Source organism: Talaromyces stipitatus, genomic scaffold (assembly GCF_000003125.1).
Source record: "Talaromyces stipitatus ATCC 10500 scf_1105507295549 genomic scaffold, whole genome shotgun sequence".
Classification (NCBI taxonomy): Eukaryota; Fungi; Ascomycota; class Eurotiomycetes; order Eurotiales; family Trichocomaceae; genus Talaromyces; species Talaromyces stipitatus.
In genome coordinates this window covers 976,482-999,630 of record NW_002990117.1, presented here as the reverse complement: position 1 = coordinate 999,630, position 23,149 = coordinate 976,482, and the positions used below count along the sequence as shown (strand labels likewise).

Below are 23,149 nucleotides of genomic sequence, written 5' to 3'. Positions count from 1 at the left end.
CTAATAAAAAGTATACGAAGGAGTAAAGTCCTTTGAGAATTTATTTTTACATTAATTCGAAAACGGCAGGGGTTACAAAGATGGCTATTCCAGATTTCGACGTCGACTCGATCCTGCAACAACTGACTCTCCCTGAGAAAATCTCTCTCGTAAGTGGGCGAGATTTCTGGCACACCACGAGCGTGCCACGGTTGAAAATCCCTGCTATACGACTATCAGATGGAGCTACAGGAGTACGAGGAATCAAGTTTTTCAATGGAACTCCTGCAGCCTGTCTTCCCTGCGGTAAGAATTCGCTCAATCTAGCGGCTTGATTTTAACAATGAACTAATATCGGTGCAAAGGCACTGCTCTTGGAGCAACCTGGGATCCGGAGCTGATCGAAAAGGGGGGTGCACTTCAGGCACGCGAGGGCATTTTGAAAGGGGCCTCTGTGGTGCTGGGGCCTACGACCAATATCCAAAGATCGCCACTTGGAGGTCGAGGGTTTGAATCCTTCAGCGAGGACCCCTTTCTTGCTGGAACTTTAGCCGCTGCAACGATCAAGGGTCTCCAGTCCAATGGCGTTGCAGCCTCTTTAAAGCATTTTGCCTGTAACGACCAAGAGGATCACCGTATGTCTGTGAATGCAATTGTCACTGAGAGAGCTCTCCGTGAGATTTACTTGATGCCGTTTCAGGTGGTGCAGCAGATCTATCCTCCATGGACCTACATGGCGTCATATAACAAAGTTAACGGAGTACACTCGACTGAAAATATACATCTGTTGAAGGAGGTTCTTCGAGAAGAATGGGGATTTGACGGGCTTGTGATGTCAGATTGGTTCGCCACGTATTCGGCCGACAAGGCCATCCTTGCTGGTCTTGATCTAGAAATGCCGGGGCCCAGTTACGCCAGGGGTGCGGCTCTGCGCCACAGCATACTCCCAGGAAAGGTGAAAGAGTATGAACTCGATGCGTGCGTACGACAAGTGCTTCGACTCATCAAAAGAGTGCTTCCGTTAGGCATCGAAGAAGATGCCGAGGAAAGGACAGACTCCAATCCCGATACTTCAAAGCTCCTTCGGTCTATTGCAGCTGAATCTATTGTGTTGCTGAAGAACGAGAATGCCGTCCTTCCCTTCTGTCCAGACAAGTTCACCGCGGTTATTGGTCCAAACGCAGACTTTGCTGCCTTCTCCGGTGGTGGCTCCACCATGATGACTCCGTATTACACAGTATCGCCTTTAGAGGGGATCATGTCTGAGTGCAAACAAGTTGGATATTCTCTCGGATGCGGCGGATGGAACAAATTACCAGCGCTCTCTAGACTTACAAAGACAAAAAGTGGACTACAAGGTCTGACGATGGCTGTGCACCTTGAACCTTCCACTAGAGAAAAGAGAGAGTTGCTGGAAGTGATCCACGTCTCAGATTCAGTGATGGACTTCTGTGATTACAAGCACAAAAGCATGGGCGATGACTATCTCTTCTACGCCGACTTCCGGGGAACTTTAATCCCGGAAGAATCTGCAAATTATCAATTTAGCTGCTCAGTTCTCGGCACAGCCCGTGTCTTCGTCGACGATCAGCTTCTTATCGATAATGCAACGAACCAAGTCAGAGGCGATACCTTCTTTGCGACCGGAACACGGGAAGAATTCAACACCATCTTTTTAGAGAAAGGACGCGCCTATGAAATTTACGTTGACTTTGGTTCCATCGCGACCTACACACTTGAAGTAGCCTCTACTGCTCCATTTGGTGGAGGTGGCCTACGTTTAGGTTGTACCAGGGTATTTGATCCACAGGGAGAGATCCAGAAAGCAGTTGCGCTTGCCAAAGCGGCCGAACAAGTTGTGCTCTGCATCGGACTGAACGGCGAGTGGGAATCCGAAGGATTTGACCGAGACAACATGGATCTTCCTGGGTATACTGATGAACTTGTTCGGGCCGTAGCTCAAGTCAATCCCAACACTGCGGTGATTGTGCAGTCTGGTACGCCAGTCACCATGCCGTGGGTAGATCAAGTACCAGCCATCTTACAAGCTTGGTACGGGGGAAATGAGACTGGAAATGGAATTGCTGATGTAATATTTGGAAAGAAAAACCCGGCTGCCAAATTACCACTGAGCTTCCCTTCTCGTCTCGAAGATAATCCGTCATTTATCAATTTTGGAAACCAAGGTGGCAGGGTTCTCTACGGCGAGGATGTTTTTGTTGGATATCGGTATTATGAAAAGTCTAAGACACCGGTGGCCTTTCCTTTTGGTCATGGACTTAGCTACACCTCGTTTCACTTCGAGACACTACAAGTCAAAAACGACGGCGAGTCTTTCCTCATATCTGTCGACGTAGCAAATACGGGTGTGGCGGATGGCGCACAGGTTATACAGGTTTACGTTGCGCATATCGACCCTTTGATCCCACGACCATTGAAAGAACTAAAGGGCTTCAAGAAAGTATTCATTCCGGTGGGCGAGTCTAGAGTAGTAGATATACGGGTGTCAGTTAGGCATGCTACTAGCTTCTGGGACGAGGATAGAAACATGTGGCTAAGTGCCAAGGGAGACTATCAACTTCTTGTGGGCGACTCGAGCGCAAATACACCTCTATGTCATCAAGTGACTGTAGAGGAAAATAGCTGGTGGAAAGGATTGTGTAATTAGCTAACTTTGTTCTGAAATATCTAGGAATGCGGCGCCTGCACGAAAACGTCATCAAAAGTAAAGCAATAGAGATAGAATCTTTCAAGCGGATCATACCTGGTACTCACGAAGGTAGGACTAGAGGTGTATCTACTTTCCAGGCAATTTGTCTAATATTACGATTGACAACTTATCCCTCAGTGGGCTTTGATAGACCAGTAAATACTGTTGGGAATATCACCTCACATCACATAATCACCTTTGCCAGCTATTTACATCCATACTAGATCATCGAGTATGCGCGCAGCTTTTTGGTCTAGTTGGTCAAAAGCCCAACAAATACCCCTATTAATTAGTATGTCCCAAAGGGATACAAAGACGAGACAGAAAATTAAATACCAACCACAAACGAATCCCAAGACCGAATTGATAGTCCGATTTACCTCTTGCTGGGATCTAGAAATTACCAGAGATCCCTACAATGTCTTGACTCGCTACTATCTCTGTGGTCCATAGAGATTCACCGTAATTCGAATCAAAAACCAACTACTTTGTAGATAGTGGTTGATTAGCGCGTTCGGACTTCTGGTAAGTTCAACGCTAATCTAGTGATTGGTTCAACGAAAAATCCGAGTGCAAGATCCTAGCTCTTTCGGAATTCACCAGCAGTGATGGTTTTCGACATAGTGAAGCCAATTGCAACGGAAACACCGAAAACCGGCAGAACCAACTTCGTGCATGGGCCATCTTGATAACCACGCGGCTTGTAATAACATGCCGCAGATAACAAGCCCAGATTCTCTCCAGAGGCTGGGGTATTTGAGGAGAGGCTGCGGTCTCGACCATGGCCAAAGAAAATTGCCTGTCAATCCGCCTTGGGCTTCCTTTGATTCCGAAATATTAGACACAAAGAACCGAATATGGCCCCTTCAACGGTACAAGAGCCGGAAGCTCACCCCAGCACGGTGATGGCTGTAGTTGGAGCTACGAGACGTCCATGGTATACCCAACCTCACTTGATGCAGCTTTATTTCTCCTTGACCTCCTTGATCTTGTTCAGCTCCACCAACGGATACGATGGTTCCGTAGGTGGTAGTCAACTTGCCTTGCCCCAGTGGAATGAGTTTATGGGGTATCCTGTAGGGGACTGGCTCGGCTTCATTAACACTCTGTACGGGTTGGCCACCATCGCCATTTATCCCTTCTGCGCCTGGACTTGCAACAATTGGGGCCGCAAATGGGGAATTTGGATGGGTTACGTTACCCTGGCCATTGGCACCGCTATGCAGACTGCGTAAGTATTAGCAAATCCTTCGTGTATACAAAGAAAAAGACTTCAATTTACTAATCTATCGACGATATCAACAACAGTGCCCCGAACCCTGGAACCTGGATCGCATCCAAAGTCTTCTTTGGTTTCTCTGTCGCAGCATACGGAACAAGCGCACCACTCCTGGTAATTGAAAATGCGTACCCTGGCGAGCAGGGCATCTGGGCAGCCCTGTTCAACTGTGGGTGGAACCTGGGAGGCATCATTGCTGCGTGGACTGTGTTCGGCACGCAAAACTATACATCCTCTTGGTCGTGGCGTCTCCCCGGACTTCTACAATGCTTACTGCCCGTTGTCGCCTTACCTGGTTTTTTGATGACATTGGAGTCTCCACGTTGGCTAGTATCCGTTGACCGTCTGGAGGAAGCACGAACCGTTCTGGCAAAGCTACATACAGGAGGTGATACGACCGACCCTCTGGTCGATGCAGAGATGGCAGAGATCACTCAGACCTTACGGCTTGAAAAGGAAGCGGCTACATCTACATCATACATAGACATGATTAGGACGCCTGGTAATCGTCAACGCACCATGATTTCTGTCACGCTTGGTGCATACGGCCAGCTTGTGGGCAATAACGTTATTTCGTATTACCTACCTCTGGTCTTGGACACTGTAGGGATCACAAATGTTACCGACCAGACCTTGATCAATGGCTGCTTACAAATTTGGAATCTACTGTGGTCGGTTGCGGCATCCTTCGCTGTGGATCGAGTGGGACGACGTGTGCTGTTCCTCACATCCACCATCACCATGCTCATTTCGTACATCCTAGTCACTGGTCTTTCCGGCTCATTTGCCAACTCTGGATCCCACGCGGTCGGCATCGCTGCCATCCCAATGATTTTCGTCTACTTTGCTGGGTACGATATCGCACTGGTGCCGCTGATCATCTCGTATCCCTGCGAGATCTGGCCCTACGCTATGCGCGCTAGGGGCTTGACGATCTCACAGATATCAGCATCCGTATTTGGTGTTGCACAAACATTCATCAATCCAATTGGCCTCCAAAACATCGGCTGGAAGTTTTATTGCGTCTTTATCGTCTTCATAGCCATGATATTGGTTAACGTTTACTTTGGCTACCCCGAAACTAAAGGTGCCACCCTTGAGCGAATGGCATTACTTTTTGACAGCGACGATGCCGCTATTGAGAGTATCGATTCTAAGCTCCAGGTGGAAACCGTGGAGAAGGGTGATATTACCAAAGTTTCGGTGGAAGCTGTTTAGATGCTCAGGGCTTGGAATCTGAGCCTTGCCCAAAATTTTGCGCAAAGTTCTGTGTCCTGTTGTAGGCACATGCTTGAACTATCATCATATTTCATAGGTTTTAATTACTTCTGTTGCGTGCAAACATACTATGTATTACTGGGTTGTGAGCTACTCCCACGTATCTAGGTATTTGAACTACTTTTTATCATTATACCATAAAGATGCCATAGCGACCTTGAGTAAAGATCCTCCCATATTTAAATTCTTATTTTGAGAAATCAATAGAGAAATTAATACTAAATAGATTTTTATAAAACGTAAGATGCTAGATAAATGCTATAAGCTGACCTCATGAGAATGTTCGAGTGACAACTGCGCTATCTGCCAAATCCTGGCAAACCCGAATATGAGGCTATTCCCAGATCCCGAATGCTTGCGCTACAGCGCCTATCCGGAGTCATACGATATCAGGCAACCCCGGGTTCCCGGAAGAAGCTTGTTGGAAGCTCCTAATTCCCCTTGCCCATATAAAATTGGATACGTGTGAAGAATTTGTTGTTTCTTTTCTCTTTCCTTTCCTCATGTTACGTTTTCTATTCAAACATGCCCTTATAGCGAGCATTAGGCGGCACTAGCCCGTAACAATAAATGATTGTTGTGGCGGCTTAGATGATAGGTAAACGTAGGGCTAACCCTATTTATAACAACCAACAGACCTGACAGACTCGATACAGTGTGTATCGTTATCATACCTTACCAGCATGGCGGGGAAAGCGTGGATACTTCAGCTGGCCATGGTCAATCAAGAAACCATGAAACTGTGAATGTGCTCAAGCCAATATTCTATTGGGTAGCTGTACGACGAGAAAACTAAGCATGGAGATAGAAAGAAGTCTAGGATCTAGCTGGGGGTTTGGAGGCGTATAAATAGACAACCAACACAAAGACCCAACCAGAAATACACTGAATGTCTCCCATGACTAGATACACAGATTCGACATGTAAAGGTCGTAGAGTATTGGACATGACAGATCACAAAGCCGTCATAGCAACAACATGGAAACCTATATATATAAACAAAAGATACAGCAACAGCAGAGGAGATAGGTTTCAGTACATTGACATTCCATACCCTACCTCGTGTGTGCCTTCAGTGATCCCTCTCAAACATAATTATACATATCCCTCGTTCATTGTAATTAATATCGATGTTGAACTAATATTAAAAGCCTTTATATTCTAAAACTTAGTGACACCAGTTAACTAGTATATTTGTATCACTTGTTTCATAGTTGATTATCCAATCACCATTATCTGGAAAAAAACTAATAAGGGTCTGAACTGATGTCTTGCTATTAAGGAAATTATCTCGCAGCTTGCTTTTCTTATTGTAGATATCTCCTGGATTGATAATCGATTCGGGATTATCTTTATAGAGGGTTGATAAGATTTGATTCGTTGATATTTTCGAATCTAAATAAGACTTGATTTGAGTCTCCTTGGATTCTATGTCTTCATGGTGTAACGAAGCAAGTGTTGATCCAGTTGCTGAATGATGATTATGCCTTTGATCTGTGAGATCAAGGCGCTAGCAATCTGCATGCTTATCATGGCGTAAGATAAGTCTAAATGGGCATCCTATACACTGTGTGCTTGTCTCTCTGACATGTGTCTTTTCGTTGGTACGCTCACGATATACTCCTCCGCGGCTGCACTGAAGGTAAACTCGGTGAATAGGGCCACCTTCTTTTGGTGTTTTGGATTTCTTTGTGACTAATGTATATCTATAAGTCTTGGTGAAGCTATTAAGGAATTTCATAGCAGCATCTTGGGTCTCGAAAGTCTGGTCAGTTGAAGGAGCAGGGGGTTTGAGTATGTGGTTCGCAGGGCTCTTCAGAAGGTGATGGCTCAGGTAATAGCTCAGCGCCATTCTCTGAGCTTTCGTAATCGACGAGACGTGATGTCATGGTGAATGGCTATATTGATATAGCTGAATGTCTCTACTTAGTAGTAGAAGAGAAGAATGAGGCTACTTCTATATATGTGTGCTCAAGCGAGTCCTAATACGGCACTGCCGTCCTAAATGGGTAATCGCATGTCACCAGGAAATTCCATGAGGCTAGTCCTGTCAATAGGGCCTAACCCTAAGCTGCTAGAAATGAGCATACAGGGATCAGGATTGCTAGCGAACGTAGCAGTGTAACAGTACAACAGGGTCGCTGTGACGAGTCACACCAACTAAATAGACATATACATTTCCTAGTTCTCTATCTCTCTATTCCAGCTCTGTAGTGTGATAACACTCAAACTTCTGCTGTTCAAAAGGTAACTATCTCGACGAAAAACTAAGCTTGAGAAAGAAAAGAAGGAAAACAGCTATCTGCGGCTCTCAGCTACGCTTTTATATGTGCACTCTGCTTCCCGTCGGAGCCCAATGAGGAAACCGTGAAGACAAAGGGATATTCTGTTCAACGGTTCCTAGGGCTTACGGCTCCGACGAGGAGCCGCGGCAGTTACTGAGCCAACTCCGCAGCCAGCGCTGTGACAAGTAGTTACGACTTAAAGACAGGGAATCAGAAGTTAACTAGGTGAAAGTTTAATTCACTCTAACAAGACGATTTATAGAGAAGAAAAGAAAAGCAAGATCAACATAGGCTTCATGAGTCATACGACTGAACTAAAAGACAAATTCTGCATAGAAACAATGAAAATTTCCAACAAAAGGTAATGTAATAAATCAAAGAGCACAACTGACAATGACTGGCTTTACTCAATAGTGTGCCTTTTGCTGGAATCCTCATCTATATACCCTGACCCTAATCCCTAAGCCCTGACACTAGTCCGTTCTCCATTCTAAAACGTCGGAACCTGCGAGCCTCGAGGGCGCGTTTTGAGTTACATGATCATTGCGCTAAACCTCTTTTAGAGGGGATGTAGCCTGATTGAGCCAACGGGGTGTGGATTAAACAAAAGGGGGCGTGTATGGATCTAATAGGGGTGTGGTTGTATCACCACTCTTTTGTTAAGGATTCAGAGGAAGATCTGTGATTCCAAGGATCATGAGCAGTAATGCAGATATCAGTTGTACGTTTCCCTTTGGGATTGATGGAATCTTGATGGAGCGTTCTCAACGTTCTTGTTCTCTTGTCTGTTGTATCTATCTAGGGGGAAACTATCTCAGGGTGAAGTCTCGTATCCCATACGGATAAATATCGGTCCGAATATCACATGACCTTTACATCTTTGAATATTTTAAGTGTTAAGCCCATATGCGCGTTGAGCCCCCCAGTCTGAATAGGGTGCAGGGAGGTGAAGTGATGAGTAGCTGGAAACCGCGGCCGTCGGTCTCGGTGAGAGGCGGTTTCATTGAAATGATATCGGACTTTCCGAAACACCACTTCTCGGTCCTTGGCACAAGATGGCACTAAGCAATCAACTTCTCAACGAGATTGACCAGTGAACACCAAGTATTTACTCATTCTATAAGGGGGGCCTTCATGGCTCCTCCAGCGCAAGTTGTTTTGAGTTCTATCACAAATTTTCCAAGTTACCATCACCTTCTTGGCTATACAAAAACCATTCATAGTAGAGATGGGCAGCATTGACCTTCAGCCTACAAGGGTTGCGCCCTCTAACCCCCAGGCATACGTTGTGCCAGAGGTTCCACTAGGCACGAAGCGGCCTATGAGGGTAGTCTGCATTGGTGCTGGTGCAACTGGACTTAATCTTGCTTATCAAATCCCGAGGCACCTTTCGAATATTGACTTTCAAATCTATGAGAAGAATGAAGCAATTGGGGGAACTTGGCTGGAGAACCGGTTAGTTATTATGGCTCTTAATCATGGCCATTCTCGGTTTGCCATCATTTTCTGACAGTTGTATCCATGTAGTTACCCTGGTGTCGCCTGTGATATTCCTTCGCACCTGTACCAGTTCCTCTGGGCTCTTAACCCTAATTGGAGCGAATTGTACGTGATTGCCCTGTGAAATTTATTGACAACTTGACAGAAATTTCCGTGAAGCTGGCTTACGCTGACTCTTGATGTATAGCTATTCGTCGGGACGAGAGATTTTACAATATCTCAAAGATGTCGCCAAGAAATTTGATCTTGAGCGTTTTGTTAAACTTGACCATAAGGTCACTGAGGCACAATGGGATGAAGACACGGGCACCTGGAAGCTAAAGATTCAAAATATGGTGACTGGTGAAGAGATTCGGGACTCGTGTCACTTTCTTGTGAATGGATCTGGGTTTTTAAAGTGAGTTTCACTGCAACACCGACCTCACCCAGCTTTTCTTGTGCACTTTTCAACTTTCTTTGACTCTACAATTATTATTTTACTGACGTTTACCATCCAAGCCACTGGGAATGGCCTGAAATTCCCGGTCTCAAGGATTTCAAGGGCCCCGTCCTGCACTCGGCTAGCTGGGATCCAAATGTTGACTGCAAAGGGAAGAGGGTAGCGGTGATTGGTAATGGATCTTCAGGCATCCAACTAGTGACAGCCCTGCAGCCAGGTTTGTTGTTGTCTATATTTATTGTCTAGGATTTAACTTGCGGACAGAATGCTAATTCCAACATGATTAGAGGCTGAACAATTGACAACATTCATCAGAGCGCCAACTTGGATTTCGACTTCCTACGCGCAGGAGTGGGCGGGTCCAAATGGAGTCAACTTCAAGTGTGAGCAATTTCCCATCGTCTATTTGATCATTCAATGGGTATAACAGTGAGAACTAACTACGAAATAGATTCGGATGAGCAGATAGCCAAGTTCGAAGGGGATGCCGCTGAGTTCTTGGCCTATCGTAAAGCTATGGAGAATGATATGAACTCTCACTTTGTTTTGGTAACACTTGAATTTCCAAATTCCTTGAACTTCCTTTCGTTTTTGTACTAAACAAAATTCCATCTCTAGGCAATCGCGGATTCGCCGCAGCAGGCCATAGCAAAGACCTACCTAGCCGAGTTAATGCGTCAACGATTAGGCCCGGACTTCGCCTTAACGGAAAAGTTGATTCCTGAGTTTGGCTTCGGGTGTCGGTGAGTAACCCTACTATCAGAAACATATTGTTCCATTTCTAACTATTTGTCTTTCTTAGCCGTCCGACGCCTGGCTCCGGATACTTGGAAGCTCTGAGCCAGAAAAATGTCCGAGTTGTTATGGACCCTATCGACAAGATTGTTGAAGACGGCATTCGAACCAAATCAGGGGAACTTATTCCTCTGGATATCGTCGTCTGTGCAACTGGATTCAACGTGTCATGGCTGCCACGATTTCCTATTATTGGGCGAGGCGGTATTGACATGCGGGATCAGTGGAGCAAGCGACCCTTGAGCTACCTGTCTTTTGGTGTTGCAAACTTCCCAAACTACGCGCGTAAGTCTTTTTTTATTGTAGTTGGTGTTCTCTATTTTGACCTAACCATCGCTTAGTCTTCATGGGACCCAACTCTCCGCTCTCGCACGGATCTGCTATGCCTTCCATTGAGCACATAGCGAAATACGTAATTCGACTTATCCATAAGATGCAGACACAGAACTACAAGGCAGTTGAGCCAACGGAGCAAGCCGTGAACGAGTTTATCAACCATGCCGATTTATTCCTGCAGCGCACGGTCTGGGCTACGAAATGTCGATCGTGGCTCAAAGGAGGTGAGTGAGCCGACACAGCTTGCGTTACAAAATGATTATGCGTATGTTTGTCAGAGGCTGACACCTTTTTCTCATCCATGCAGGCAAAGAAGTTGGAGTACCCCTTGTTCACCCAGGTAGCAGATTACATTGGTTTCACATGCTTTTGGAGCCGCGCTGGGAGGACTGGAAATGGACCTCTCTGCACTGCAACCGCTTTTCATACCTTGGCAACGGCTTTTCTACTATGGAGGAAGAGGGCAAGGACAAGTCGTGGTACTTGAATGATCCGGACATTGGCTATGAAGCAGTAGTGAACTGAACGATGACTGCATGTAGAGATAGAAATGATTATAGTTAGTTGTTGGACAGAATGTTATTTATCAGATAATCCAGATTTCTAATAAGATATAGAATCCAAAAGCTATCCTTAAATATATAAACCTTTATATAATATATCTAAAACTTGACTTAGGATATTATAACTCTATTTCTTAGAATAATAAGAATCTTAAATCTATTAGTTATTATATATCTTACTAAAATATTTATATAAATCTAGCTTTAGAATCTTATATACTTAAAGAGGGAGAATAAAATATATATAAATTTACTACTTGCTATATTCTATATGCATACAACCTCACTCAAGATGCTCCGCCAAAATCCTAACAATCTATTCATGGATTGTACCTATAAAACAAACTGTTGGTTGCTTCGTGCAATCGAGATGCCTGGCACTGGTATGCAGCTTAGAGAGGTCACGTATGGCTTACACGTGACCTCGTCAAGCAAGGACTATATAGACCCCGTCGGGGCCTCATTAAGACAGATAGACACAACAGAACACAGAACCGAAGAATCACCTATTGAGATTGACTCAAGTGCTTCGTACGTACGTATATGCACCTTAGTGCACCCACACAAACCGATATAAGATACCGCTCTTGGATAATTAAGGAGGGAAAGAAGTATATATTGTAAGTTAATAAAGATGAAGAAGAGAAAAGGGCTATGCAAATAACCCAAGGTCGTGAAGCAAATTAAAGATGGAGCAAGTGCCGACACTAATCAGTCAGCTTGATACCACAGATTCAATCCTTACTTCGACTTTCAATTCACTTGAAGGATTCTCTAACGATATTCTGCCGCTGGAAGGCGACTTTAATTCTAGAAAGGCTGTGTTCGACTATGTCAATTCCTGGGCGAAGCCTTGAGGCTATGCTTTTACAACTGGTAAATCCTCGAAGATACCTAATGGCCGAGTAAAGGTCTTCTTCGCATGCGACAGAAATAAGGCTCCTCCTAGTCCATCATTTAACTGAAGGCGCAGAACAACGAGCCAACGCACGAATTGTTTATTCTTAGTGGTGGCTAGGGAGTCTTTGGATAGGATTACTTGGGTATTAAGATATCGGTCTGATCCTAAATTCTGTGAACATAACTATCTGCTATCTACCAAACCTTCAGTACACTGAACACACCGTCAGCTTCTAGACGAGGATGCTAATGTAATTGCTAACCTGACAATAGTAGGAGTTCCTCCTTGAGAAATCCAGACTTACATCTGTCAGACTTTCAATACTCTAACAACCCAGCAAGACATCTACAACCTTGAAGCATCAACACAACGAAAACTCGTCTAGGGACAAAGCAGCATCCAAGCAGCATCCAAGCCCTAGTTAATCAACTCAATGATGAGGGTTTTTGGAGCCATGTTCAAGTGGATGCAAATAACCGGCTAACTGCCATCTTCTTTGCCCATCCAGATTCAGTAATATATCTACAGCAAAATCTGGATATCCTGATACTGGATTGCACGTATAAAACAAACAAGTATGGACTCCCACTTCTTGATATGATTGGAGTGGACTGTTGCCAGCGATCCTTCTGTATTGCGTTTGCCTTTCTCTCCAGTGAAGTAGAAGAGCAATACACGTGGGCACTGACTCAGCTCAAATCACTCTATTAGGGTGTACTCCCGTTCATCATTCTAACTGATCGCTACATGACAGTAATGAATGCTATTGAAAGCTCTTTCTCAATGTTAAGAATTTGCTTTGTCTCTGGCATGCTAATAAAGTGGTGATACACCACTGCCAGCTATCCTTTAGAGTGAAAAGAGGACAAGCAATCTAGGTAGAGGAAAATCTATGGAAAGAGTTCTATACGGGATGGTATGCGATTGTCGCGTCCAACACAGAACTGGTGTTTAAGCAACGCTTCACTGATTTTTAGCTTAATTATGCGCAGCATCAAAACTGCCTTAAGCCGCTTCGATATATTAAAGATGAATGGTTAAATATGTATAAAGAAAAGATTGTAAAGGCCTGGATGGATCAGCATCTTCACTTTGGCAATGTTGCTACTTCCAGGTAACTTTTAAATTTATACAAGTAGCGCTGGTACTAATACAATAGTCTCTAGGGTTGAGGGGATCCATGCATTAATCAAATCTCATATCAAGAAGTCTACGATTGATCTTTTTGAAGCGTGGAGGCTGATAAAACAAGCAGTTGTGAACCAAGTCAGCAAATTAAAGCATATTCAAGCCTGTCAGTGTTCCAGAATGCCACTTGATCTATCAAGCAAGGTCTTTGAGGCAGTACATAGCTTGGTATCATATCAAGCTCTGCGGAAGGTTAACGAGCAGTTGTAATTGCTCTCCAAACCATTTTTGGCTCTGTGCCGTGGGCTGTTTACTTTGTCTCTTGAGATTCCCTGTGCACATACATTAAAGAGACTCTTAGAAACACAAGAAACTCTAGTTTGCAATCACTTCTACTCTTATTGGCATCTAAAGAGATCCTAACAACCGTCTCAAGCAGCAATATTACAACCCTTTCGATTGGCAGAACTTACTAAAAAGATATCAGGTAAAGTAGCTTCCAGCACAAGACGTGAGCCCTCTAAATTTGAATTTGTCAAGGATAGAAAAAGGGCTTCTATGAAATGTAGTAGATGCCATCAAATTGAACACAACAGGAAATCGCTGTGCTATCCCTTAAAACACTCAGATCTGATTACACTAAGCTCTTATGTAACTGCGTAATCACCATCTACTGGTTCCAGTGATACTATGCTGGCTCCTACAACCCAGATTCGCCAACCTAGTTGGTCATCCGGACAGCCAGCCTAGTTCAGGCAGCTAGCTATACAGAGCGAGAAACAGTTTGAAAATCAAACAGTCACGTCTTCTGATAGTTAGTTACTTCGTAAATCCTACTTATATAATCAAGCTAGCGCCACAAGCTCACGCTCTGCTACGACTTCGGTGGACAAATGCACCGTAGATGCCTTGTACCTAGATTGTACAGTTAATAAAAGACAGTAGAGTAGAACTAAATACATGATCAAATGAGTGTCCTTATTGTCGGTTTATCTACGTCTAGGTCGCTAGCACTAGTCACGTAGAACAGCTATTCCGACAAGCTGACGAGCCTGATCAATACGGTATAGAATTCCTGATATTGATGACTGCCCCTCAAGAGTAAGGGGGACGGGGGATAGCTAGCTACATATAATGCGTGCCGCGTTGGACTAACTGATATCCAGTGCCGAAACGCGCTAGGTTTGATATTCACGTTCCGACACTTATATACCCATTCCAGATCATATCCTGTTGGATTTATCGGGCTTATTTTGCCTCAATCTCTTGAAACTGATAGAAACCAGATTATACTGTAATTTCTCAATTGAAGGCTTGAATTTCTCTGACCAAGTTGTGCTGTTTCTAACAGGGAATTGTCCTCTATAATGAAGAATCAAAACCCCTCGCTTTAATACATGTTTCTTCCTGATTGGTAGGCCAGTTAGGCCTCGCTGAGCTGTGCACTTCACCAATAATATCTAACATATCCTTCAAATCCTTCGCTATGAAGGCTCATCATATCTTCATCGTTATAGCTCTGTTGGCTATATTTCCTGTTTAGTCCTAGCTCACGTCGGATAATCCTTTGTTCCTTGATGCATTAGTCTATCCGCGATAGGCTAATCTATTGGCAGTGACTTCTTGATTCTTGTGACAGGCTTGCTCTAGGTAAATCATCAACGCTGGATGGATCCAACCTACAGCACTTGGTGAGACATATTTTCCCTTATTGAATGGATATATATTTCGCCCTACGGCAGCCTATAGTTACTGTATTTTCGTGGTACTGTACGTCGGCGTCCAAATTCGTAATCCGTTGGAAATACATTCGACCACATATCATTATCTCTTTCTACGCGGAGCACTGATTTGGCTACTATACGCACGCTGAAGAATATTGTCCAATTAGAGGAATAGATCGATACCGGCAAGTAGATAATCCGGTGCTAAAGTTTATTTATAAGGAATCTAGCTCGAGCTGCCGAACATGCTGGGGATCTTGTTAAAAGCCTTCGTATTCTAAACTTGGTGAGACCGGTTAACTAGTTAAATTGCATATGTTCTGTTCTCTCTGCCTGTCTGAATACATGAGGTTCCAAAGCCGGGTTTATATAGATATTTTGGCGAGATGTGTAACAACTAGCAGACTTGGGGTTTTCACTGTTCCAAGGAATACGACCATGACGACTCAAGTCGAGTTTCAGGTGCACCAGGTGAAGGTTTATATGTTTGAGGATGGCTTTGGATTATACCTTGTTGGAAATCCGGATCATCTAAAAAAAATACCATTCCGTCCAACAGATCTAGCTAGGGATCTAGCGCCTCAGCTCGTCGATCAGCTCATCATATTACGGAGTATATTAAGAAGAAATTCCCTAAAGAAGCTAAAATCTACTGAATACAGGAGTATCAAGCTTTATGACTAATCAGAAGATTGCGTGATGGGACGTGTGAAGATGTAAGATTTGTACGGAGTAAACGAAGCAGCCGTAGGTGCGTACGACCTTGCAAGGTAAGTATTTCCCGGTAGATCGGAACATCCTTGGATCCGGTAAATCGGAACATCGGTACATCCAGTAATCCATACAAACCAGCCATTTTGAACGTCACAAATCTCTATATATTTATATATCTATATATAAAGAGCAGCTCAAAATGAAATATATATAATCCAAAGTTTCTTCTGGGCATTTCCAAGTATCTGTGAATATACAAGTCGCTGCCTTTCCTATCACCACTTTTTTCAACCATAATAATTACGATCAAAGACTAAAAATGCCAGTCCGGGCCGTTCTTATCCTTTATCGGAAGCCTGGCCTTTCGCCTGAACAATTCAAGACCCACTGTGAGAACCACGTTCAGCTCATCAAGCGTCTGACGGGGGACGATTCCCCTCTTTCACACCGACGGAGCTACATCGCACGCAAAGAGCTCGGCAACGACGACGACAAAAGCAAAATTACTACAACAGAGCGGAACCCCACGACACCGGCCGAGGTCGTTGTGGGCCAACAGTCTGATTTCGATTTCGATGCTTATGCGGAACTGACATTTGCGAGTCAAGAGGCTGTTCGGGCCTACAGGGCCAAGACGCAAGTGCCTGAGATTGCAGCTGAGATTGCCGCGGATGAGGAGAAATTCATGGATCGGGCGAAAATGAGCATTGCTTTCCTGGGAGATATCATTGAAAATACCAAGGCTTGATTATTTGTATGTATATATGTATACAGAATATACATCTATGGGACGATGTCTCGCCAATTATTCTCTGGCCGGTCTGTGTAATTATTTCGAGGTTGTATTGGTAGAGCAGGGGCAACACTCGTGCGCTTGTATAGGGGCGCCGAGCCTCTGTCGGAACGTTGGTTTAGAGCGATGACTAAGCGAAGGCGAGCACTAAACAATACGTATAAGGAACTAGGTCTATTTTCCGGCACTCCTCTCTAAGTCGCTATCTAGGAGATTTGAACCTGTTTTTATATACAAGATTCCATAGAAGTGATATCACCAAAAGTCGACACTTGTGTGCAAATCGAACTTTCTAGAGATAGGCTGTAAAGTTGATTTGTAATATTCAATGTCGCGTCGGAATGTGATGCCAATTCTCGAAATTTCTTGATACGCAAATCTTGTCCTATTCCCAATTCCCATCCCAAAATGGCTTAGCTCATCCTGAGTTCCAACAGCCTCGCGGTCTCTCGTTACCTTGCATACTGCCTAATTCATAGCGAGCATTGTCTGGCTCCTTCGTTGCCATACGTTTCCTCGCCAGTCTCTCGTTATCCCTCTACCTGGGAGCTAATGCAGCTGCTCACAGCGATGATCATGACCCCAGCAGTGATACTTGCCTGCCAGACTGGGATACGAGGATGGCTCATTCAACATCTAGACGGCAAACCGCAGCCTGGAGACGCTAAGCCACATTCGATAATACCACGCCGCAATCGCAAACAAGACAAACGAGGAGCTCAAGATCACCCCTTGGATCCTAGATGAGTGAGTCAGTCTTCCGCTGCCTGCTGAGGCCTGTATATCGATCATACCAATGAGATGCGCCCGCGTGCATGATGTAACTGACTTCTTCTGTATCATACATATTAGAGTAAGTAATATCATATTGGACTCCCTTAAGAAGGTCTGAGTATCTTCGTTGTTGATGATGATAGAAGTTATGGGTAGTATTAACTTCAGTTGTAGAAATATATATTTCAACACTACAGTACTTCTTATTCTCTGATAATAGATTCGCGGATTTTCTGAATGCTTTACGGACTATTTGATTTTCCATTCTTTTGTCTAAAAAGAAATCCTTTTCTTTGTCAATATACCTAGCTAGGCTATAATCCCTCCTTCGACTTTGGAAGTCTACAGTATCTTCATACTGAAATCAGAAAATCGAGGTTTTGCGGGTAACTCGCGGGCCACCCTTCAATCTTGAGGGTTTCGAGGGTCTATTTACGGGTGACCCTCAACGATCCTCGATATTCAACCAATTATAGTAGGATCATGAGAGTATGTGGGCTATAATGTGATATATCTACATTGTTTTTGTTAGCTCCGTGACCGCGATGTGATACATCTAAATCCCTGGGTTAATCACTAATTCAGCTTGCTACGAGTTACAAAATTTTCTGTTTCTTCATTTCTACTTAGGCAGCCTTTTTCTAATAACATCTCAAATGGCCCAGTTCTCTGATATTCATTCCTCTTCAGCTTATGAAGGGGATCCTCTTGATATCCTTCACTTCTCCTTTCCCAACAAGACACAATCGCATACTCCTGACACTTCAGGAAGTCCACTAACCCTCGACTTGGGGTCTGATTCCGGCTTTATTACTCCATTACCTATACCTTCTATTCCCGATATACTTACACGTGTCGGTCCTGGGCGGGCAAAAACATTCGTTCTATACTCTGATATGTCAAATGATGAGTTTGTTGCTTGGTGGTTGAACACAGAATTTGGGAAGAAGAAAAAGATTTATTGGAGTTACCAACATACAGCCAGTTGCTGGAGCCAATTCGATCAAGTGGCTAACAGTAAAACTAGTAAACCTGGTGCTATGTGTAATCAATTCCATAAGGTTCTTGAGCATCCAGCTAATTGTCGCTCTGGAACATCATTCCTTAACAAGCATATTGCTGGGCCAACTTGTCGGAAGTCTTCAAAAAAGCCAAATATAAAGCAGCTCCTAGCAAAGGCGGTATTTCCTGTCTAACTGTGATCTATACTGATGGATGTACTAATATTAGTGGATATTCTTAGGCGCATAATACACCTTCTGAACCTAAAGTCTTTACACAGGAAGTACAGTCGCACCAGAAATCTCCTTCCTAAATATACAGATATAGATTGATTTTCGAACCCTAACATAAACATAACTAATCCATATGCGGTTACTGCATCATCTTAGGTATGTTTCGAAGCTGAATAGTATAATACCATACAGAAAACCACCTCAGAAAAGTGTATTGTTATAGTACCAAAAATACGCTATTACTCCATGATGTCTCCAGCAAGACACACTAAACCACAGAAGCGCACTATTTTCCATATAGGCTGCGCTATTCTGAGAAATTGAGGACCAAATCCATCCACACTCTCTGAACAAAAGCATTGTGGGACTCATAGAGGCTGGGTTGTGGTAAAGGGGCATCCCCAAATTCTTTGAAAGTTAGGTGTCTCCAGAGGCTTTTCCAATAGGCGATGGATTCTTTTGCAGTACAGTGGTTCAAATTGACGTTCTTTGCAACCAGATAGAACGATGATTTAATAGCATGGGCCTTGGGGTGTTTATAAAGTTGTATTTCAGAAAACGCGTTGAAAGCGTGAAGTAGGCATACTGTATGGGAGCAGAAGCTTCTTCGACTTCTTGCTATATCACGTCTCCCCTTTCAGTTTATCGAGCACCCTGAGTTCCATGAGGTCATTTCCCTTGCACGACTTGCGCCAATACAGCCAGTAATCCCTTCTGCAAAGACAATCCGATCCCGGCTACGGGATTTTGTTAAAGAGCAGCAACAAGGCCTTCTTCAAAAGATCCCTCAGGATGCAAAGCTTTCTTTCGTGATAGGCTGTTGGACTTCTCCATTTCGAAGGCCTTTATGGCTGTGACAGGCTACTTTCTTGATCGGGAGTGGGAGTATCAAGAGATCCTTCTTGGCTTTGTACCACTTTCTGGGGTACACTCTGGTGTTAATCTCAGTGACGTGGTTCTTAAAATCCTTCACCAACATCAAATCACAAATCGAGTGCTTGCTATCACCACCGATAATACATCAAACAACAATACAATGATCTCAAGCATTCAAGAGTCAATCCAATCCCTTGAGCTCAATATTAACTCGAATATCATTCGGGTTCCATGTATTGCCATGTTATTCAGCTGAGTCTCAAAGATCTCCTTGGTCAAATGGAAGCAAACCCAAAGAATGAGATAGCGGAGATGCAATGGCCAGAAGACCGTATGGGACCTATTCATGCTACAGATCAGCAAAGGATGATTGTTGATACACTTAATAAGGTATGTTTATTATTTGTTGTGTTATCTTTACTTTACTAATACAGTCACTAGGTTCGAAACCTTGCTGTCTACATCAATGCTAGCCCTCAACGCCGGGAAGCGTTCTGTAACCTACAGGCTGAAGGGCCAAAGCTTGTACCTATACAGGACGTCAGAACTCCCTGGAACTCAGCCTTTTTGAGGCTCCGACGTGCTAAAAAACTCCAATCAGCATTCGATGATTTTGTTCACAGTATAACCAAGCTCATTTCACATTGAATCAAGAGGAGTGGCGTCAGATTGAATATCTTCTTTGGATCACTCAGCCCTTCTTCAAATTCACAACCCTTCATTCATCTAGTTTTTAGCATCTACAATAAGCTCTTTGGTCATCTTGAAAAGTCAATCAGTCAGCTTAAACGAAAGAAGGTTCCTTGGAAGAAGGTTATGCTGACTGCTCTTCATGCAGCAAAGAGGAAGCTTTCACAATACTATGCTATTGTTAAGGGCTGACCCCAATATCAATAGTTCGGGCTACGCCTCACGAGACCCTCATATCGGCAAATATCTGCTCCCACAAGCTGTGGATACGCTATTCCCTATTAGGCACCTACCCTATTTGAACATGAAGCTATCCCCAACACCCGAAATCTGTTCCGCAACCCCGCGTTTGAGCTAAGCGAGTTGGAACATCTCCATTCTCCCTTTGCATATAAATTTGTACGTTTGAGCGGAAGCCGTTTGTTCTCTTTCCTTTCCTTCTTTTCCTCATGTACGTTATCTACTCGAGAATGAATCTATAGTAATTCATAAGGCGGGACTGACCCGTAACACTTTACATATTATCTTGATAGCCACTACGCAGAAGATGTTTCCATTAGACAAACCGAGCAACCTTTTTGCATTCATTGTAAGTTGACCATTCCTTTGCTACGAATGTCTAAGTTGACCGGGAATGGGGAGCTGGGTGTGTGGTAGGGCTTTTTATTTTTTCTTTACCATACATCCGCCAGCGAGTATACGAGGGGTTTCTTCGAGCCCATCAGATCATGGGATGTGTTCTCCTTTATTCTATTTGGCGACATGTATAGCCCAGTGGCCTCCTCCCTAGGATTTGCAGCATCATCGCCTTCGTGTTGCTTTTCATAGCGCTGCTAGCACAACTTCTTCTGGTGATATATCGAAACGGCATCTTCTCGTCGGGTGGATTTCCTCGAGCCTTGATTTCATGTAGTCGCTTAGGGAAGGATGACTCCAACATACTTATCCAGGTCCGTATTGCGCTCACACGGCCGATGAAAACCGAAGGGGGGCAGTACATCAATTTGCGGATACCCTCGGTGAGCTGGTGGTCATGGGCTCAAGTGCCTCCATACATAGTCACCTCATGGTCTCATAGGCCTCAGGAAACGTTGGACTTGCAGATACAACCTCGACGTGGGTTCTCTGGTGATTTGCTGAAGCACGCCCTTGCTGCTTCACCGAGGTCTGCTTCGTTTCTCGCATTAATTATTGGACCACATGGCTTGAGCGAAAATGTTGATCGTTATGAGAGCGTGATGCTTGTGACAAATGGCTTTGGTATCGCAGCTGCCATTCCGTATCTCAAAAAGCTTATCTACAGCTACAATACTTCGGCTTCTCGGACGTGGAATCCGGTAAAATCATTGATGTGATGAAGTTTGGAAACCATAACCGAGCCGTCGTTTACAGTGGTTATGCAAATTACGATCAGATCCTGCGAGCGGAAATGTCCGGGGAGCTCATTGAAAGACTTCCAAACGCTCGAGAAGAGAAAAGGGAGTCACTTGTGATGGGTAAGCAACGTTCCAGGGAAATCCTATCTACTGGCTGAAAATTTCATAGTGGCAGCGTCCAACCCGGTCCGCGACCAAGTTCAAACAATTCTTCGAGACTATGTGCATCAAAAAGTGAAAATAGCTGTTCTTGAATATCAGCCTTGAGCGATCCTTATCCGTAGACGAATAATCACTACCTGTGTTTATATAAGTTAGCAAACTCAAATTACTCTATTCGATTCTAATTATTGCGACTGGCAAGTCTAAACAGAGTGCAAACTATTCAAACAGAGAGGACCAAACATCAATCTTGGCAAACGGAATACAACATCCTAATCAATTCCATTTTACCTAAGATGCTGAAGGCGACCTAGAGTATATCGAGGAGATTCTAGAAAAGCTGAACGAACATTAGAATAGAACATGCCAGCTTCTTTCATTGACAAATCCAGTAAAGTTACAGAAAGTTGAGCAATGAACAAAAGACAATCTACAAGATACAGCCATACACAGGTTCCAATGCACATTAAAAGCCATCTCTCTCACAGTTGAAAGGGAGAACAAAGGAAAAAAAAATAAAGTCGAAGGTAATGACACTCTATACTGGATTTAGGCCGCAACAGATAGTCGCAATCTCTTTGACCGACGCAGTGGAAGCTTTGTCAGGATGGCAGCGTTAGGTTCAAACAAGCGTGGGTCGATATTGGCTGCCTCAGAGCTAACGGAGGAAGCAGGAGTGTTTGTGTCCGGCTGACTATCCGATTCCAAAATGCCTGAATTATTGACAGATGAAATTTCGCTGCAGCTATCATGATGTATTGCTAAGAGATGCTGTTTTTTGATTTTGACGTCGTACGCATGCACTGTGACAGCATGGGCCAAAAACTCTGTGACTTCTCTAAATTTGGGAAGATCATGACAGGTTCCCCGTACAGCTAATCCCCTCGTGTGTATTAGCCATATGACAATCGATGAGATGGCGACGGAGAGAATCTTTCCGCTTCGGGGAAAATTTATGGGGAGGGGGATTAGATGCTGAGCGGCGAGATAAACCGCAACAGATGATGCTTCTGAATTCCCAGTTTCCTCCTCATCATCTGTATTCCAGTTAACCCTGTTGCCTCGCCGATTCGGCTCACAGAGCTTACTGAGCGCAACCAAATCTTTGGTGACCTGGATACGTCTTGCAAGCAGTTTCTCCGGTTCGAAGTTCCCTGCATCTGGCCCGTAGAAATTTTCATAGAGCTGTGCCCGCTCAGGAAAGACGTATTCGGGGACAGGAAGTTCCCAATCCTCATCGTCAGAGTTGTTGCTATCGAAGTCCTCAACATTAGCCTGATTAAGGAGTTGCTCGATCTGTCTGTCGACTTCTAGCACACGTGCACTATGAAAATAATCCTTTCTGGCTGTCTCTCGGGTACCACTGGCCAAAGCTTTTCTTAGATGAGAAAGCTCTTTCATGACTGCTTCGTGCCTCTGATAGAGGTGAGGGAAAAGCTCTTGGGCCTTTTTTATAATCCCAGCCAGGGATCGCATCTCTTCCATTAATTCTCTCTTTGCTCGTCTGAGTTCTAATATTCGAGGGTCTTGGCATATAGCACGCCGCTGCACCTCAGTAAGTTTGTAGGACGGAGCGAAAGGATCCCGTTTTCTGAGCATGCTCCCAGCAACT

General features: G+C 44.1%; 6 protein-coding genes across 6 annotated transcripts, besides 3 other annotated features; 5 read left to right on the top strand and 1 right to left on the bottom strand.

The window, feature by feature from the left end:
- Nucleotides 1-80: 80 nt before the first annotated feature.
- TSTA_012320 (beta-glucosidase precursor, putative) lies at nucleotides 81-2,647 on the top strand (the record flags this gene model as incomplete). The annotated part of the gene is made up of 2 exons (XM_002483312.1): nucleotides 81-285; nucleotides 345-2,647. The coding sequence occupies 2 exons, from the start codon at nucleotides 81-83 to the stop codon at nucleotides 2,645-2,647; spliced, it is 2,508 nt and encodes an 835-aa protein (XP_002483357.1).
- An 899-nt stretch (nucleotides 2,648-3,546) lies between these two features.
- Nucleotides 3,547-5,186, top strand: TSTA_012310 (sugar transporter, putative; the record flags this gene model as incomplete). The annotated part of the gene is made up of 2 exons (XM_002483311.1): nucleotides 3,547-3,920; nucleotides 3,998-5,186. The coding sequence occupies 2 exons, from the start codon at nucleotides 3,547-3,549 to the stop codon at nucleotides 5,184-5,186; spliced, it is 1,563 nt and encodes a 520-aa protein (XP_002483356.1).
- A 3,427-nt stretch (nucleotides 5,187-8,613) lies between these two features.
- Nucleotides 8,614-11,126, top strand: TSTA_012300 (monooxygenase, putative; the record flags this gene model as incomplete). The annotated part of the gene is made up of 10 exons (XM_002483310.1): nucleotides 8,614-8,986; nucleotides 9,059-9,136; nucleotides 9,219-9,428; nucleotides 9,530-9,687; nucleotides 9,758-9,853; nucleotides 9,922-10,019; nucleotides 10,089-10,213; nucleotides 10,273-10,550; nucleotides 10,607-10,825; nucleotides 10,909-11,126. The coding sequence occupies exons 1-10, from the start codon at nucleotides 8,760-8,762 to the stop codon at nucleotides 11,124-11,126; spliced, it is 1,707 nt and encodes a 568-aa protein (XP_002483355.1). The 5' UTR covers nucleotides 8,614-8,759.
- A 270-nt stretch (nucleotides 11,127-11,396) lies between these two features.
- Nucleotides 11,397-11,417: a sequence feature (AT_rich).
- A 1,020-nt stretch (nucleotides 11,418-12,437) lies between these two features.
- Nucleotides 12,438-12,845: a mobile genetic element.
- A 2,771-nt stretch (nucleotides 12,846-15,616) lies between these two features.
- On the top strand, nucleotides 15,617-16,379 carry TSTA_012290 (uncharacterized protein; the record flags this gene model as incomplete). The annotated part of the gene is made up of 2 exons (XM_002483309.1): nucleotides 15,617-15,633; nucleotides 15,944-16,379. 2 exons carry the CDS (start codon nucleotides 15,617-15,619, stop codon nucleotides 16,377-16,379), a joined length of 453 nt encoding a protein of 150 aa, XP_002483354.1.
- Nucleotides 16,380-19,268: 2,889 nt separating this feature from the next.
- Nucleotides 19,269-19,583: a mobile genetic element.
- On the top strand, nucleotides 19,281-21,642 carry TSTA_012280 (uncharacterized protein; the record flags this gene model as incomplete). Its single annotated transcript, XM_002483308.1, has 10 exons — nucleotides 19,281-19,535; nucleotides 19,562-19,699; nucleotides 19,751-19,931; nucleotides 20,040-20,122; nucleotides 20,148-20,346; nucleotides 20,482-20,588; nucleotides 20,624-20,652; nucleotides 20,799-21,336; nucleotides 21,360-21,495; nucleotides 21,545-21,642. 10 exons carry the CDS (start codon nucleotides 19,281-19,283, stop codon nucleotides 21,640-21,642), a joined length of 1,764 nt encoding a protein of 587 aa, XP_002483353.1.
- A 444-nt stretch (nucleotides 21,643-22,086) lies between these two features.
- On the bottom strand, nucleotides 22,087-23,136 carry TSTA_012270 (uncharacterized protein; the record flags this gene model as incomplete). Its single annotated transcript, XM_002483307.1, has 2 exons — nucleotides 22,087-22,574; nucleotides 22,626-23,136. The coding sequence occupies 2 exons, from the start codon at nucleotides 23,134-23,136 to the stop codon at nucleotides 22,087-22,089; spliced, it is 999 nt and encodes a 332-aa protein (XP_002483352.1).
- Between the last annotated feature and the right edge of the window lie 13 nt (nucleotides 23,137-23,149).